Here is a 15,278-nt window from a genome sequence, read left to right as displayed (position 1 = left end):
TCAGAAAGTAGTCAGCATAACTTTGTAAAAACTTGATGAGATCAGTGGGGCATCACAAGCGCAGCTACTCACTAAATCTGCAATACCTGTAGGCAAGGCTTCTACTTCAAAGCAGCAAGACACGATAGGAACAATTCTGAGCTAAATTAAATTTAAGAAGAATTGCTTAACTCTGTTCTTGAAAACCCCTTTAAAAAAAGAAAAAACAAGTCTAACAACACATTGAAAAATGTATCTGTACACAAGAGTCATATGCATCATACACTTGCCTTCAAAAGAAAGTGAAAATGGATTTTAGCTTGATTTCCACTCTCAACTGTGCTGGTGGTTTTTGCCTAGGTGACTCAACAGTAACTCATTTGGAGCACAAAGGAAAAACAGTAGTTAAGCTGTCTGCATTCCTTCACTTTTTTTACTAAGCAGCTTATGATAAAATAAGTCACATAAGACAAATTACTTTCTACTTCACAGACAGTGTCCTCTACAAATTACTTCCTCATATACCATAGCCTCCATACTTAATGCCCTCCTTCAACTATGGAATAAAGTTCTCTCTGCTCTGTGTAGGTCCTTCTGAAGGTGTCCAACAGCATAATTTCTGGAGACTCATTTGAAAACTTGTCTCAAAACAAAGAGAAATTTACCTGAATGTAATAAACCCCCTTTTTCTGGGCATACATCATAAGAAAACAATAATCCAAGTTTTGTTTTGTTCTCCATCTGAAATTAAATTAAAAGATTAAGGATTATGAAAAAAGTTATTTCAATACATGCTGGCAATGCAAAGTAAATCTCAGTATGAAGAATGACGCATATTAGTGCAATGTTAGGACAGCTGCTTTTGGCATTGTTGCCTCAGGAAATCCTCTGTCTGAAAAAAAGGAACAATGCTTTTGCCTTATGCTTTAATACAGACATAAAACTGGTTTAACTTGAATCTGATTTTGTGAAAACTACCAGACATTTCACTAAAAACACATGTGCATTTTAAATGGTAATTCAGCAGGAATTACTGGGTTTTACACTGTATTTTGGGAAGAAAAACAGTAAACAAAAAAGTCTACATATAAGAAAAAAAGCATATCAAGTCTCAGTACTCCTCCCAAAGTTTAACTAAATTAATTCAATCAAGCATCGCATTAGGCTCCAATCATGCACAGAACAGCATGCAGATAGGAATGAGATGGATTCACAGAGCACTTTTAGCATCCCCACACTTTCAAGAATTACAGTAAGAAAACATTTCAAGAATTCACATCCCACTTGCCATTTCATAAACAACAAAAGTGGGGATGTGGGAGGAGATGGGAAAAGATCTGGGGGAATAAGCTAACCTCACTCTCTCTTTTGAGTCTCCAAATGTCTCTTTCAAGTTTGTCAAGTCAGGATAGTAAGTTGCAGGAGGGGCTATTACTTCCACCAAGCCAGAATTGATCTCTGTAGAAAACCTGTCAATAGAAAAATCCTAAAGTCACATGAGAGATTCTGAGTACTGTAGACTTCCTGCTTGCTTTCTGTTGGTACAGCTATGTCTGGCTACAACAATGACTTACTCAAATAAGGCATGTAAAATAAAAGTAGTATATAAAAAAGTATTGTTTTCCTTAGCACTTCTTCAGAGTAGTATAGCCTCCTGCCCAATAATCAGAATTCTAACTAGATTCTAAACACTTCTTTTGCCTTTCTTTTTTCAGAACCTGGTGATTTTTTTCTATAGTTCTCTTTGAACATATGGAATACAAGGCCCTAACACAGATGTCACAGATTTCCATTCATGTTAAAACAATCCCATCTGTTTATGGTGCACCAAATAATTTAATCCCATTTATTGCTTTACAATTTAACTGACTGAATCACTGCCCCTCAATTTGTCATCTATTACTTTTTTTGTTCGAAAGTCCAAACTCCCAAGAAACAAAAATGCGTCGTCTCCTATTTCCAGAATACTTTTTATTACTTATCACAACCTAATTTAGGAAAAAACAAAAAGCATACCCACCAATAAGCCAAGAAATCCCCCATTAAAACTACAACTTACTCTTTTTCCAGGCTTGCAACAACGCTGTTAACATAATCAAGATCAGTCTGGAAAAAAACAAACACACAAAACGAATAGAATACTTAACAGTTGTGGAGCTATTTTTTAAAAGAACCCAGTAAAATAAACATTGGAGGTAGCTGTACTTGAAAATCAATTTCAGCATGTAAGATATTTGAGTAATATAGGAACACATCACACATGAACTATGTCTTATGTCTAATGGGAGAAGAAACTTTTTTTGTAAACAGAGGGGAATAATATTTGCCTCATATCTTCACTTAACAGACAGTTCTAATCCAACTGTTGGTATTTTCGTGCAATCTCTCACGCTCTTAATGACAAAATGATCACTGAGCATTGTGTAGTAAGAACTTCATATTATTGTTATATAATAATAATATATATGAAAATATTACCAAGGAAAGCTTTCTGGAAAACAGGGCATTGAACACACTCCTCTTTTGAAAATACATCTCCTAAACTTTGCATTTAAAGTGTGGATGCCCCAACCACAGATAGCAATGAACATGCTGTTTCCCTGACTAGGGTTGCTTTTTTGCATCAGAGACTAAACTTGAGGGACTATCAATCCTATCAATAACCTCGTTCTTAAAGATGCACAGATTTTAAAAATTACTTGTTGGTCAAAATACAAATTGTGACATTCTGGAAAAGTCTAGATCATCTCACTTGCCAGAACTGGCCAATTATTCAGCCTATTCACTTGGTTGTACACATGCATTCCAGGAGAAGAGAGTTTGTGAACTCACAAATGTGACTGAAAACCCTAATCTTTGTTATACTTACTAATCTAATAATTTGACATACTATTTATCAGTTTTCTAAAGAAAATTTACAGTCTATAAATCAACCCAGATTCTGGTGGCTCATGAGGATTCTGGCGAAATAGCTGCCTTTGAAATGCTGGAAACAAAGGAACAGTTCATACTTTTTCTGATGAATTTGTAATGCAGGTTATCATTAAAGGATTATACACACAGAGAATAAATCCCTTCCAAGCATTTCTATAGAACCACTAATCTTGTTTGATAAAGGTGCTTACCCTTTGATCTTAAAAATTACCATTCCTATTTTAAAAGATTTATTTTTATAAAATCCAACATAATACCACTGACTCACACTTTTCCAAAAAGGGCAACAGTGGGTTTCTTCCAAAAGCAGGTTCTAAATACTAGAAGAACATGTGAGTAGAAAGCATTTGTTATAAATTTTTCATACATATTTTCTTTGTAAGTGCTAAGCCTAGTGCTGGACAGAAGTGCTAATAAGCAGATAAAGTATTCACATTTTTTAAATTATCCTGCAGTGAGTTCCACACAAGGAGACTCACAAGTCCATATGGACCTTGATATATCACTAAGTCTTTAAATACACATATGGATTGTTCACACACAGTTTATTACTGGAATGGAGTTTTAAGACATAACTTTTTCTGCTGTGTACAACAGTTGCAAATCAGTGACCTAAGTGACTATCTAAAAATAATTTTAGTATATCCACCTTTAACTGAAACATTTCTTTTTTCCTTTTTTTTAAACCTTTTAAACATTAAAAATACAGAATTGTAGTTTAGTCAGCATACGAAAAAGACAAACAATCTGAATTTCCAGTTGGCATGCCAAACTTAAATTAGCCAGTCTAGCATTAAAAACTCAAATACTTGTTAAACAGTCCATACTGTAATTGCATAGAGAAATGCAAGATTTTTATATATTTATATATAAATATATATACATACACACACAGAGCAGAAACACAGCTAGTTTATATACAGTATTCCAGAGATTAAAATAAATACTGAACTTCATCCCAACTGGAAGCATATGCTTGGTCACAAGCCTGTGCATTAATGCAAGTCTCCTTAGAGTGCACATAGTTTTAACCTATTTTGCAGATACACCATGAAGCCTTGCTAGTGCTTTTTAAAACCTTACACACTTATACAGAATGCACCACAATCAGAAAAAAAAAAAGAAAGTCTGCAATAAGAGGGTTTTTCCCTAGTTCCCCTTATTTGTTTGTGTCCTTCACGCAAAAGGTTGGCAGTTTCCCAGTCAGAGCTGCAATCACAATAGCTTCATGTTAAAGAGACTTAGCCTGCAGTCTTCCAACCTCATATTGTAATCTGTGCTGCTGTCACATGAAGTCAAGATGGTCTGGTCTAGCTGCACTGAACACGAGATACAGCAAGTACCACTGCTGGGTTAGTAGGTAACCTTCCTTCTGAATCAACAATCACTGCATCTGCATAGTGCAAAAGGAGATGCTGCTTTTAGAATGAAAAAGAACCTTGAGATTAATAGAGTTGATGTCGTTTTTCACATGATCAAATGCATTAAAAACTTGAGATCCTGCCATTATTTCTAAATAAGCAGTTGTATTCATATCTAAGAGCAGCATCTGAGATTCAGAACCAGGATTCCAACACCAAACTCTTCTCCTCAGGATAGCAGGTTGACTGTCATCTTTCCACATCAGAACATCCAGAGGCAACCAACTCTCCTCATTACCCAGCCTAACACTAAGTGGGATCTTTGCCAACACCCTTCAGCTGTGGACATGTCCCAGGAAGGTGGCACTTTAAGTTATTTCGCACAACCTCATGAAATAAGTATGAGAATATGCAATAAATTTGATCAAGCTGTGACTATAGGCAAGGGAAGAGTTAACTATAGAGAAGACTGTAGGGTAGCAACAGAAGGAGATCTGGAATAGCCAGATAATTGCTCTAACCTAAGGATCTTCTAAGCAGTATCAATAAATTCAGCTAGTAACTGAAAAGGAACAGGAAAAAAAAAAAAATCTATTATTGACCAAAATCTGTTCCACATATTTGAGGAAGAAAGCATTTACTGCCTTGACAAAATAAGACCTAAGGTCCTCTTTATCAACCTGCAGGTCACAAGACTGCTGAAAATTATGAACTATATATAACATGAAGGAGTAATACCCTTGTCCTCTCTAAGAACCTTAAACAGGACAGGAGAAATCCAGATTAATTAAAAAATTAATTAATCCAGATTAAAATGTTGTCCATGAAAGACATGGCTTCCAGTGAAGATCATCTGGTAGATATTAGGTTGACTTTGGAACAGCTATGATGAACTTAAATTCTGTTTCATGGTATCAGTGCTGCTTGCAACTATGGAAATGAAATGTCACTGGTGATCCCAACCAAAGCAGCACAATCTGTAAGACTATAGCTATGCATGTTTTTGTCTACCAGATCAGAAGGCAATAACAAAACCAGAATTTTTCCTTAGTAAAACTCTTAAGGTTGAAGATTAAATAATCCCTAGGAGTTTGGGACCCAAGAAAAAGAAGCAAAAATGAACATTTTAACAACTAATCCCTTTAAAGCAATTAAATGCAAATTGTGATAGGCCACAACCAAAGAGTTAACAGTGCCAGCCACAAAGGTGCATCTTATCAATAAATCACATGAAGCCTTACAAACAAGTTTGTCCTGTTAGGTGAATCTCTGGGAAATAATGAAAGACATAAGTAGGGGTGGTTATTTCAATATCAGCAGTTCATATCTTTCCACCAGTTCTTTCTTCCTAGTCATATGAAATCACTGATCTCCAAGAGAAAGCAAGAACACTTGGAGCAAGACATCCTCCTTTTTTCATTCATAGCAGATGAGACCAAAGATTGATCCAGCTCAGCATCTTGCTTCCAGCAGTGGCAGCCAGGAACAGATACATAGCAAAGAATTAGAACAGGACAAGCATACACAGTACTCCCTCCTGCTACCATACACGCTCCAACTACCTGCAATTCAGGTTACTTCATGAGACTCCTCTTCAAGGTACCTCGCCAGTATCCCCTTGAGCCTACCTAAACTTTTCAGCAAGAAAAGAAGATTTTAGTTTATGAGATCTATGGAGTTTCATAAGCCTGTGAACATGGCAACATCTAAGGTTTAACTCCTTGCATCAGCAATTTTGATGAGACACACATATAGACTGCTTTGATGAATCTCTCTAAAAGAAAACTCAGAGTCTGTTGTGGAACAAACTAAAGTTCAAACTGTCAGTGAAATAAGTTTTTAAATTTCCTCAGTTTTTTGTAAGATGCTGCCCTACAACTCTAACGTACCTTCTCTAGTTTAGGTGAGGCTGCATTTCAAATTTGCAATTATTCTAAGGTTTGTCTGAACAAACATTGTTATTCATAACAAACACACAAAGAACCAGAGCAGCAATGAATTTTCCATTTTTATTGATTTATATGAGTAAGCATGTGCACAGCAAAGTAGTAGAATATATAACCTAGCAGACAAAACAAGAGGTTAGAAAGTTCTGATTAACAGCTAGCCAACTATCAGACAAAACCGAAGATTTCTAGTTTTAAGAATCAACCCTTTCATACTGTTAAATCCTACCTACTTCTTACCTTCAAGAATGACAGAAGGTAGATTGTTTCTCAAAATGTAAGGAAAACCATCGCATTTTAGACCAAAGGTCTACTTACTGTCTTAGCAGTAGCAGATGCATAGAAAAACAAAAGATACAATCATAGAATATCTGAAGTTGGAAGGGACCCATAAGGATCATCAAGTCCAACTCCCTGCTCCTCGCAGGACTACCTAAAACTAAACCATATGACTAAAAGCATCACCCAGATACTCCTTGAACTCTGACAGGCTTGGTGCTGTAACCGCTTCCCCGGGGAGCCTGTTCCAGTGACCTACCACCCTCTCAGTGAAGAATCTTTTCCTAATGTCCAGTCTGAACTTCCCCTGACGCCGCTTCATTCCATTTCCTTGTGTCCAATCCCTGGTCACCAGAGAGAGGAGATCAGCACCTTCCCCTCTGCCACCCCCCTTGGGGAAGCTGTAGACTTCAATGAGGTCACCCCTCAGCCTTCTCTTCTCCAATTTTAAAAAAACAGGTGAACTCATCCACTCCTTGTAAGTCTTACACTCGAGGCCTTTCACCATCTTGGTTCACCCTCCTCTGGACACACTCTGATAGTCTGATGTCCTTATATTGAAGTGCCCAAAGCTGCACACAGTACTCGAGGTGGGGCTGCACCAGTGCAGTGTAGAGTGCAATAAACAGGGCATGTACAGAATGAACCTTCTTTCCCTTCACATACCTCCCAGTTCTTGGTAATCAACAGTTTATAATTCCTAGCCCTGACTGGTATCCATATCATTAGATTCAATAGCTCCTCCTGGATCTGGTCTTGGTGAATTTGCCTGATTCACTTCAGAATACCCACTCATATTTCACAATATCCAGTAGTAACAAGGTCCACAACTTAGCTACATACTAAGTGAAAATATTGTCTTTGCTTTAGATTTTGCTTCAATTTAATTTAGTGGTACCTAGATTGCACCTGTAACACCATCTCAAACTGATAATCGGTTCTAATCCATGTATGTAAAATCTAAACAAGCAAAACAGTGAGTCGAAACAGGACTGGAGCCAAGCTGACACACAGGCAAAGCAAGCACACAAACAGTTTGCATCAGACCATACAAGATGTGGTCTTGTACACGTGGTACTGCTAGAAGAACCAAAATAGCCTTGAAGTTCAGACATCTGCATTCCACTGTAAAGCATGGGATTCGTGTCCCCACTTTTATTTCCTGTCTTAGCCCTCCTGCAACAACTTATCTAGTGATACTGGATACATTACAAATGAAGTTTTACTTAGTTTTTCACTACTCTTACTCCAATTCCCATGACTCGTCCACTTGATGTGATCAGAAGTGCTAAACGCTGGACTTAGGAATATGAAGTGCTACAGAATGACAGCTGCTATGAAAAATTAAACTGTATGCGTTAAACTGTATGTGTCAACACTGGCACCTGGCTAGTGAAAAACCTCATTTTCACATTAGGTTCTCCAAATGGGGTGAAAAATAAACTACCAACAAACAAAAACCACAGAAAAGCATGATAGAATGCCATGATACAGAGCACAAGCAATGCAATGGTAGCATTTTCTTATTCTGGAAGTTTGACTTGCAACCTTAGCTTTTTTTAAAGCTTTAATTTTCAAGATGCATATTGAAATGCTTTGCAAAATGTACAAGTTTTCAGCAGTTGACTCTGCTTTGAGCAGTGGCGTGGGACTAGATGATTATCTAAAGGTCCCTTCCAATCTCAGTGATTCTCTAATCTCAGATCCTGCCTTAACAGACCAAACCTCTGTTTGGATTAAATTTCTATTTCAGTTGTCAAAGAGTCAGTTTTAAGAAAAGAAGTCCTAATAGAAGCAAAGATGGCACTAAAATTCCAAAGATTTTTTTCACAAGCGACTAGGAAAGGAAAGTAAGGTGCAGAATATCAAGATACTACAAGTTCAAGAAGAGAAGCTACAGAGAAAGAGGGGGGGGGAAATTCAGACATTAACTGTACAGTACATTCTAAACAATGTGGTTTACCCAGGCTGTTAGATTATCCAGATCTTAATTCTTAAATTAAATCTACTAGAAGCAAGCCTTAACTTATTCAAGAACATCTTCCAAAAAAAGAAAAAAATCCCTGGCAAACACCCATGCTAATCTGCAAAGCATGGTCATTTCATTGCTTACTAGTTTCTACAATTTTATTTGATCTTTTGTCATCCCTGTAGAATAGGGGTGGAATAATTTTACAATGTTTTTTAAATAATAACAAACAATTGAACTGCCTCCAGAAAAGGCAAAGCAAACACGTATTTGTCTTGAAATGGTGAAAGTACATACGAATATAATTACCTATATACAAGGCATAAAAATTCACATAGGAAAAAGCAGCCACTAAAGTGGCATTTGGACTTATTTTGGGATATTTATGCAGTGAAGAAAAAGCCCTGAGGAATAAAAGTGCAGCAGTTCACACCATTCCAGTGGTTGCAATAAAGTACAGATAAAAATAAAGCCTGTGGAAAAAGGTAATAAGGGTTAGAGTTCAACAAATGCAACTGAAAAAAAAAATCTTTTCAGGAATATAGTGTCTGCTTTCAGATCTGAAGCAGCAAGTTCAAGTTAAATACAGGGAACATGAGAAAAAGATGCAAGCAAAAAACAGGAATGCAGAATACTGTCATAACATAGCTGTCTAATGTTACATAAGCCAAATGTAGCCTGTGTGTCCTACATGAGCTAATGACTTCATCCCTCCCGTACTGAAAGTTCCCACTTTACCACACAAGTAAGAAATATCGTTCTCTCTGCAGTCGTTTCTGTAATTAACCCAATTCAGTTCAGGACAGGGTTTCACAATGCAAAGCCTTTGGCAGCAATAGCTCCTCGAACGTGAGGGCATACATCCATATGGATTGTGCTGTGAACCACAACACCACATCAGAGAACAAGTTTAGCTTTTAAGAAAGCCAGCCAGAACAAAAAAAAAAAATCAAGGAACAATTCAAAACAGGACATCCAGATGAAAGTTATATTAGTGTCATATAGCCTTCTACTAGTTTTGTGCATATTACAGATGAAGCCTGGTTTGTAGAGTCTGAAAGAAAGCAGCATATGTGGCCTGGCAACCTGGGGAAACTTCTTCTTGTCATTGGGTGAGCCTGTAAATCATTGAAAAGGTTGTTTTCCAGAAGAAGATAGGTAGTTGCTGTGTGCCATCAAAAGCACCCTTCTATGATACGTGTTCTTTATTTGGAGGACAGAAGGAGTTTGCCCTCATTATCTGTAGGCCAAGGCAGACCACAATAGCAAAATTTGATAGTGTTATCCAAAACTTAAAGTGTCAATTCAGTTAGTCATCCAGGTCTGAAGTCCATAGTCTTTGGGTACCAAAGATTAGGTGCCAAAGAAGCAGGGATTGCAACAGCAGCTTAAACATCTCAAATTCTCACTGACAGGCCAAGCTACCCTTCCAGATACAAGAGTTGGCAGTATATCTAGAAGCTGTGTTCATCCTGATCAGTTTTGAATGAGAAGTCCAAAGCAAAAGCTATCATCTGTGTAGGCCTTTAAAATTACCTGGTAAAGATAATGTATCATTTGGCACAATGGCCTTGTCTAACTTCGATTTTTTTATATTTTTTTTAAATATATATATATGTATGCATATGTATATGCTAAGATCTATTGGTCTTTCTCCAACTTGAGATGTGCAGTCAGATCTTTTGAGGACTAGGAATACACTCTCCAGGGCAGCTCCAGGAAGGAGCGGCTCTCAAGTTTTCAACAACTAGCAGAAAGCATGGAACATCTCTGTAGCCGGGATGCTACTAATACATCCAGGTTGAGAGCAAGAGAGACAAAATACTCCTTTGTTTTCTATCAAGAGATCTGCTGATCAAAGAGATCTATAATTCAGGTCCAGAGCAAGAAAAGGTAAAAAAAACAGGCTTGTTTATTTTGCTGGAGAAGTTTTTCATATTGCACTCCAATGTTAATACATCCAAAACAGGTTCAGCAAGGTTTGACCCAGTATGTGCACTCAGTGCTTAATTTGCTGAGGCTTTGTTCTACCAGCGCACAAAATGGTACCTTGCTGGGTGCTTGTGTCACACAGACCCAACCAGTAAAGAAACTTTTCCAAAAAAATAATAAAGAAAAAAAGATTCTCCACAAAAGGAGCACAGAGAAACACTACTGAAGATCAACATCTTTTAATTTGGCAGCCACTGTTTACATAAAGAGATGACACAGTGACAGTAAAAGATAATCAAGATATGCAAGTTTTTCTAGCCTAAGTGAATTGTATACACATAAAACAACAGAGTAAGATCTGAATAAGCAATATGCAAAAAAGTGTAATATATGGGCTAGTGCTCCAAGAATAAATGCCTGGCCAATTATTGCCTAGTCAGATGTAATCAGTAGTATACAGAATTAGCAAAATGCTTTTGCATACCTGTAGTGTCTTCTGATTCTAACTGAAATGATTTGTCTTTCTGATATTTTTTGTCAAATCAAGGACTTATAGTCTTTCCAATGCACATTGATTACTGTTTGTACAAAAAACTGTGCTAAGTGCAGTCACTGATTAATGAAGTGGCCTGACAATAATTTGTGATATATTTAGAACAAGTCTAAGATGCAGTTTCTTCATGATAAATGAGATCTCCCCACAGGGAAAAAAAAAAATTGCTTACCTACCAGAAAAGTATTTTAACTTCTCCTATATTCAGTAGAGTGTGTGTGTGTGTATATATATATATATACACACACACGTGTGTGTGTCTGCTGTTCCACTATGATGTAAAGTACTTCAAAACCATGTTTCCCATGTTAATTACAAATCCTGTTACACAAAAATACTAGACAACAATTTTAATCTGGAGTTCATAGTTTCTTAAACCTAGAACCTATAGTTCATTCTGAAAGCAAGTTCTCATACAGAGCAGGTTTATGAGATTTAAATCGCTTGTTTCAAGTCATCTGATGAGCCTATGAACTAGCTACACAGTGAAGAGGAATAAAAAGATTTTTAAGTATAGAGGTATAATGAATCATGCCTATTTATTAGTCATCCTAATGAATACCTGCAAATTATTCTGCAATAAAGTTACTTTAACAAATTGGAGAACATGGACATATGTCAGTTACTGGGACAATTGCACAGTTTACTGTCAAGCAATTCTAGCATTTATTTAAATTGGTGATTAGATATCACATCAGCTGAGATATTTTAGAATTCCTCAAACTTCCAGTATGGAAATTTACTGTGTATGATTATATTACTGAGAAATATCTATACAGTAAATGAATATGCAGATCTCTTTATTTAGCAACCATAATGCATCTATATTTACTAGCTCATCTGTTTACACTGTTCATGCTGTTTGCAGAAGGCCATTAGCCTTAATTTTCAACTTGTTTACTAGTAAAAAAGTCAAATCTACAAGAAAGTAGTGAGATTGAACTGCTAAAAAGCCAGCATTATTAAAAGAGGGTTTTTAGGGTGCTTAGCACAAAGAGATTACAGTCCATGACTATGGCTCCCAGCAATGCTTCTTAAGAAGCAATTATCAATCTGATTTCTCAAATAAAGTCAGCAAGAAAATACTAAAATCCTTTTAAAATACCATTTTCACATAATTCTCTCGTAAAAACATTTTTGTAGTCTTGTGCTTTTTTTGTTGGTACAAGCTATAGAGAGATAGTAATTTTAAGCTTATTAGCAAAATTACCTAACCTCACAGTATGACCATTTCTTGCTGTAAGCTGCACAGATGTTGAGTGGAGGCCATGCTTTTTTTCAGATACTTTTGACATAATTTTTAATACAAGCATAATTGGTCAAAGTTCTAATGTATTTTTAAATAAGCCTTCATTAATTAACACACACATGTTAATGATAGCAATAGTCTAACGCATTTTAGGCTAGGAAACCCCACAGACAAAGCTATTTTAAAAACTAAAGCCCTTTCTTTTGTTTAAGGAGAAACAGAAGTCCACCATGGGAGCAGGCTTTCCTTCAAGTAGCCAGAGAAAATGCTTAATAAACCTACACTTTTCATCTTGCAGAAGGAAGCTGAAATATACAGCATAACAGAAAAAACACAGCATAGTTCAGGATGAAGTATTTACTGTACCATATTCATCATTGAAAGAGTTACCTGTAGCAATTACAAAACAAACTATAAGATACTGAACTTAAGAAAACATAAAACATGGTCAAAGAAATAGTGAAGCAGGAAAGACATAAAATTGGATGGAGTAAAGAAAAAGAAACGCAAAACTAAGGAATTGTTGTAACAGAACAAGAATTCAAACTTAGGTTCTTCAAATTTTCCCAGACGTTCATGGCTTGCAGTACCCATAGCAGATATGTAAGCACATAGCGCTGCTCTCAAAGAGACAGATACAGGGATAAGACAGAGAAACAGTATCCCACTCCAGAGCAAACCACACAATTCTTGGGCACAGAAGCAATATCTCCCATGTTAAAACATCCAGTTCCTTCACAGTCACTTTTGTAGAATCATTCCCAAGACGGAAGAGAATTTCACACCACCTCAAAGGAAGAAAGTTATTTTAGCTATGGAAAACTCGGGTATAGCAATACGGCTTGTCTAAGGTGACAAGAGAAACTTGTGCCACTGGGGACAATTCACTCCTATGTTTCATAAAAGACAGAATCCAATGATAACTCACCAACTTCATAGCTCAGACCACCTTAAGCAAAACAAAATGAAACTTCAGTTTTAAACTTGAAAAGAAGCCATACTAAAAAGCAATAAAATTACTCCAACTAATACAGTTAAGAAAACCCTAGCATTCAGAATGAATTCTGTTCTCTTGATATTCTCAACCAACAGATGTTTTAAGAGCATTTTCTGCAGAAAAGCAGTACCTATCCAGACAAATAGTTTTTGACTGACTGTCAAGCAAAAGAAAACAGAGCAATTTACATTAGAAAACCATAAGAATCAGTTCTCAGCTACAGGTTAAAAGTTTACAAACTTTTCAAGGAAAGCTTTAAAATGTGCTGATAATAGAAGTATTAAAATGCCTATCTGTTTTTCCACTGATTCATCCCTGAAAGGACACTGGCTCACAGGATTAAAACTATTTTCAGTTATAACTAGAGGATTCGAATTTTCATCTGTGGGACTCAAAACACTGTTTCAGTACAGCACTATATGGTTAGATGGATGAAGGTCAAACCAATATATATAAATTTCCCACTCTCCAAGTCAGACTTCTGAGAAAAACATACAGACAAAAATAAGTATATGCAATTCCCAGCAGCCAACAGAATTATTTCTGAAATTTGATTTCCACTAAATCACAGCCAAACTGACCAAACAGTCCAACTGAACACTGTTTGAATTAACCCATGAAAAAGGTCTGGACTTACAATATCCACACTGTCCAGAAAATGAAATCAATAACAATCTGTGCCTAACATCTCAAACTGCAGCACTCATTTAACGAAGAACTAAGCGGTAGCATGAAGAGAATGGGACGGATCCTGCCTATGACACTGGAGTCCCTTAACCATTATTTTGATGTTGAAGGAATAAGGTAATTAGCACATTATCCGTCACTATGTATAAGCATCAGAAGATTTGCAAAATAACCAGTCCACTGAATTTGTGTCCACTGTTGCCTTGATAAAAGCGAAAAAGCTGGGCTCCTCGGGATCATTTCTCTCAGAAACACAAGACTGACATGGTCTCTTTTTCATGGAAGGAGAAGACAGTCATTTGGCTATGTCTTGAAGAAAAAGGAGATCCTCAACAATACCTGAAAGGAGTGGTACTTGTAATTAAAGGCAGGTTAGAAATTGTATAAAAATACTTAAGTGATTACCTCTCCTATAAAGACAACCATAACACAATCCAGTTTTTCTTCAGGGGACAGCTTATCAATAAGGGAGTGAAGAGTTTCTGTAAGGTAAGACTTGACTTTTCTTTTCACTGTAGGTATTCCCATTACAATGGAAACTGAAATCAAACAAACCAGAAATATACTTTCAGTGATTTCATACACAGGATAGAAAACAAAAATCTTATAATAAAGCATTGCTTAAGAAACGCAGAGTTAAAATATGGAGATAACAGTAAATAAAAATATGACAGCCATCATCAGGAGCATGATTAACATAATCACCACCAACACTCAGAGCATACACAGCAAACAAAAAAAATTAATCCTAGACATGCCAGATTATTGCATAGGTGTGGTGGGTTGACCCTGGCTAGATGCCAGGTGCCCACCAAAGCTGCTCTACAACTCCCCCTCCTCAGCTGGACAGGGGAGAGAAAAATATAACAAAAGGCTCGTCAGTCGAGATAAGGACAGGGAGAGATCACTCGGCAATTACCGTCATGGGCAAAACAAACTCAACTTGGAGAAATTGGTTTAATTAATTACCAATCAACTCAGAGTAGGATAATGAGAAATAAAAACTAAATCTTAAAAACATTTCCTTCCTTCTTCCCAGGCTTAAATTCACTCCTGATTTTCTCTACCTCCCCCCCCCGAGCAGCACAGGGGGATGGGGAATGAGGGTTGAGGTCAGTTCATCACACATTGTCTCTGCTGGCTCCTTCCTCCTTGCTCTCTCCCCCTGCTCCAGAGTGGGGTCCCATCCACAGGAGACAGTCCTCCACGAACTTCTCCAATGTGGGTCCTTCCCATGGGCTACAGTTCTTCAGGAGCTGCTCCAGCATGGGTCACTTCCATGGCATGCAGTCCTTCAAGAGCACACTGCTGCAGCGTGGGTCCCCCACAGGGTCACAAGTCCTGCCAGCCAACCTGCTCCAGTGTGGGCTCCTCTCTCCACAGGTCTGCAGG

The 15,278-nt window shown here is 37.1% G+C and overlaps 1 protein-coding gene across 3 annotated transcripts in view; it reads right to left on the bottom strand.

The window, feature by feature from the left end:
- MGAT4A (mannosyl (alpha-1,3-)-glycoprotein beta-1,4-N-acetylglucosaminyltransferase, isozyme A) overlaps window positions 1–15,278 on the bottom strand; it is a 79,622-nt gene that overhangs the window by 27,943 nt on the left and 36,401 nt on the right. For all 3 annotated transcript variants that reach the window (XM_010575754.1, XM_010575756.1, XM_010575755.1), the window contains exons 5-8: window positions 14,292–14,425; window positions 2,039–2,085; window positions 1,335–1,448; window positions 645–720 (exon numbers count right to left, since the gene is read on the bottom strand). In XM_010575754.1, the coding sequence (XP_010574056.1) occupies window positions 645–720; window positions 1,335–1,448; window positions 2,039–2,085; window positions 14,292–14,425 (371 nt within the window). The remainder of the gene's footprint in view (window positions 1–644; window positions 721–1,334; window positions 1,449–2,038; window positions 2,086–14,291; window positions 14,426–15,278) is intronic.

Source organism: Haliaeetus leucocephalus, unplaced genomic scaffold, assembly GCF_000737465.1.
Source record: "Haliaeetus leucocephalus isolate CR32 unplaced genomic scaffold, Haliaeetus_leucocephalus-4.0 Scaffold495, whole genome shotgun sequence".
Classification (NCBI taxonomy): Eukaryota; Metazoa; Chordata; class Aves; order Accipitriformes; family Accipitridae; genus Haliaeetus; species Haliaeetus leucocephalus.
This window is presented reverse-complemented; position numbering and strand designations above follow the sequence as displayed.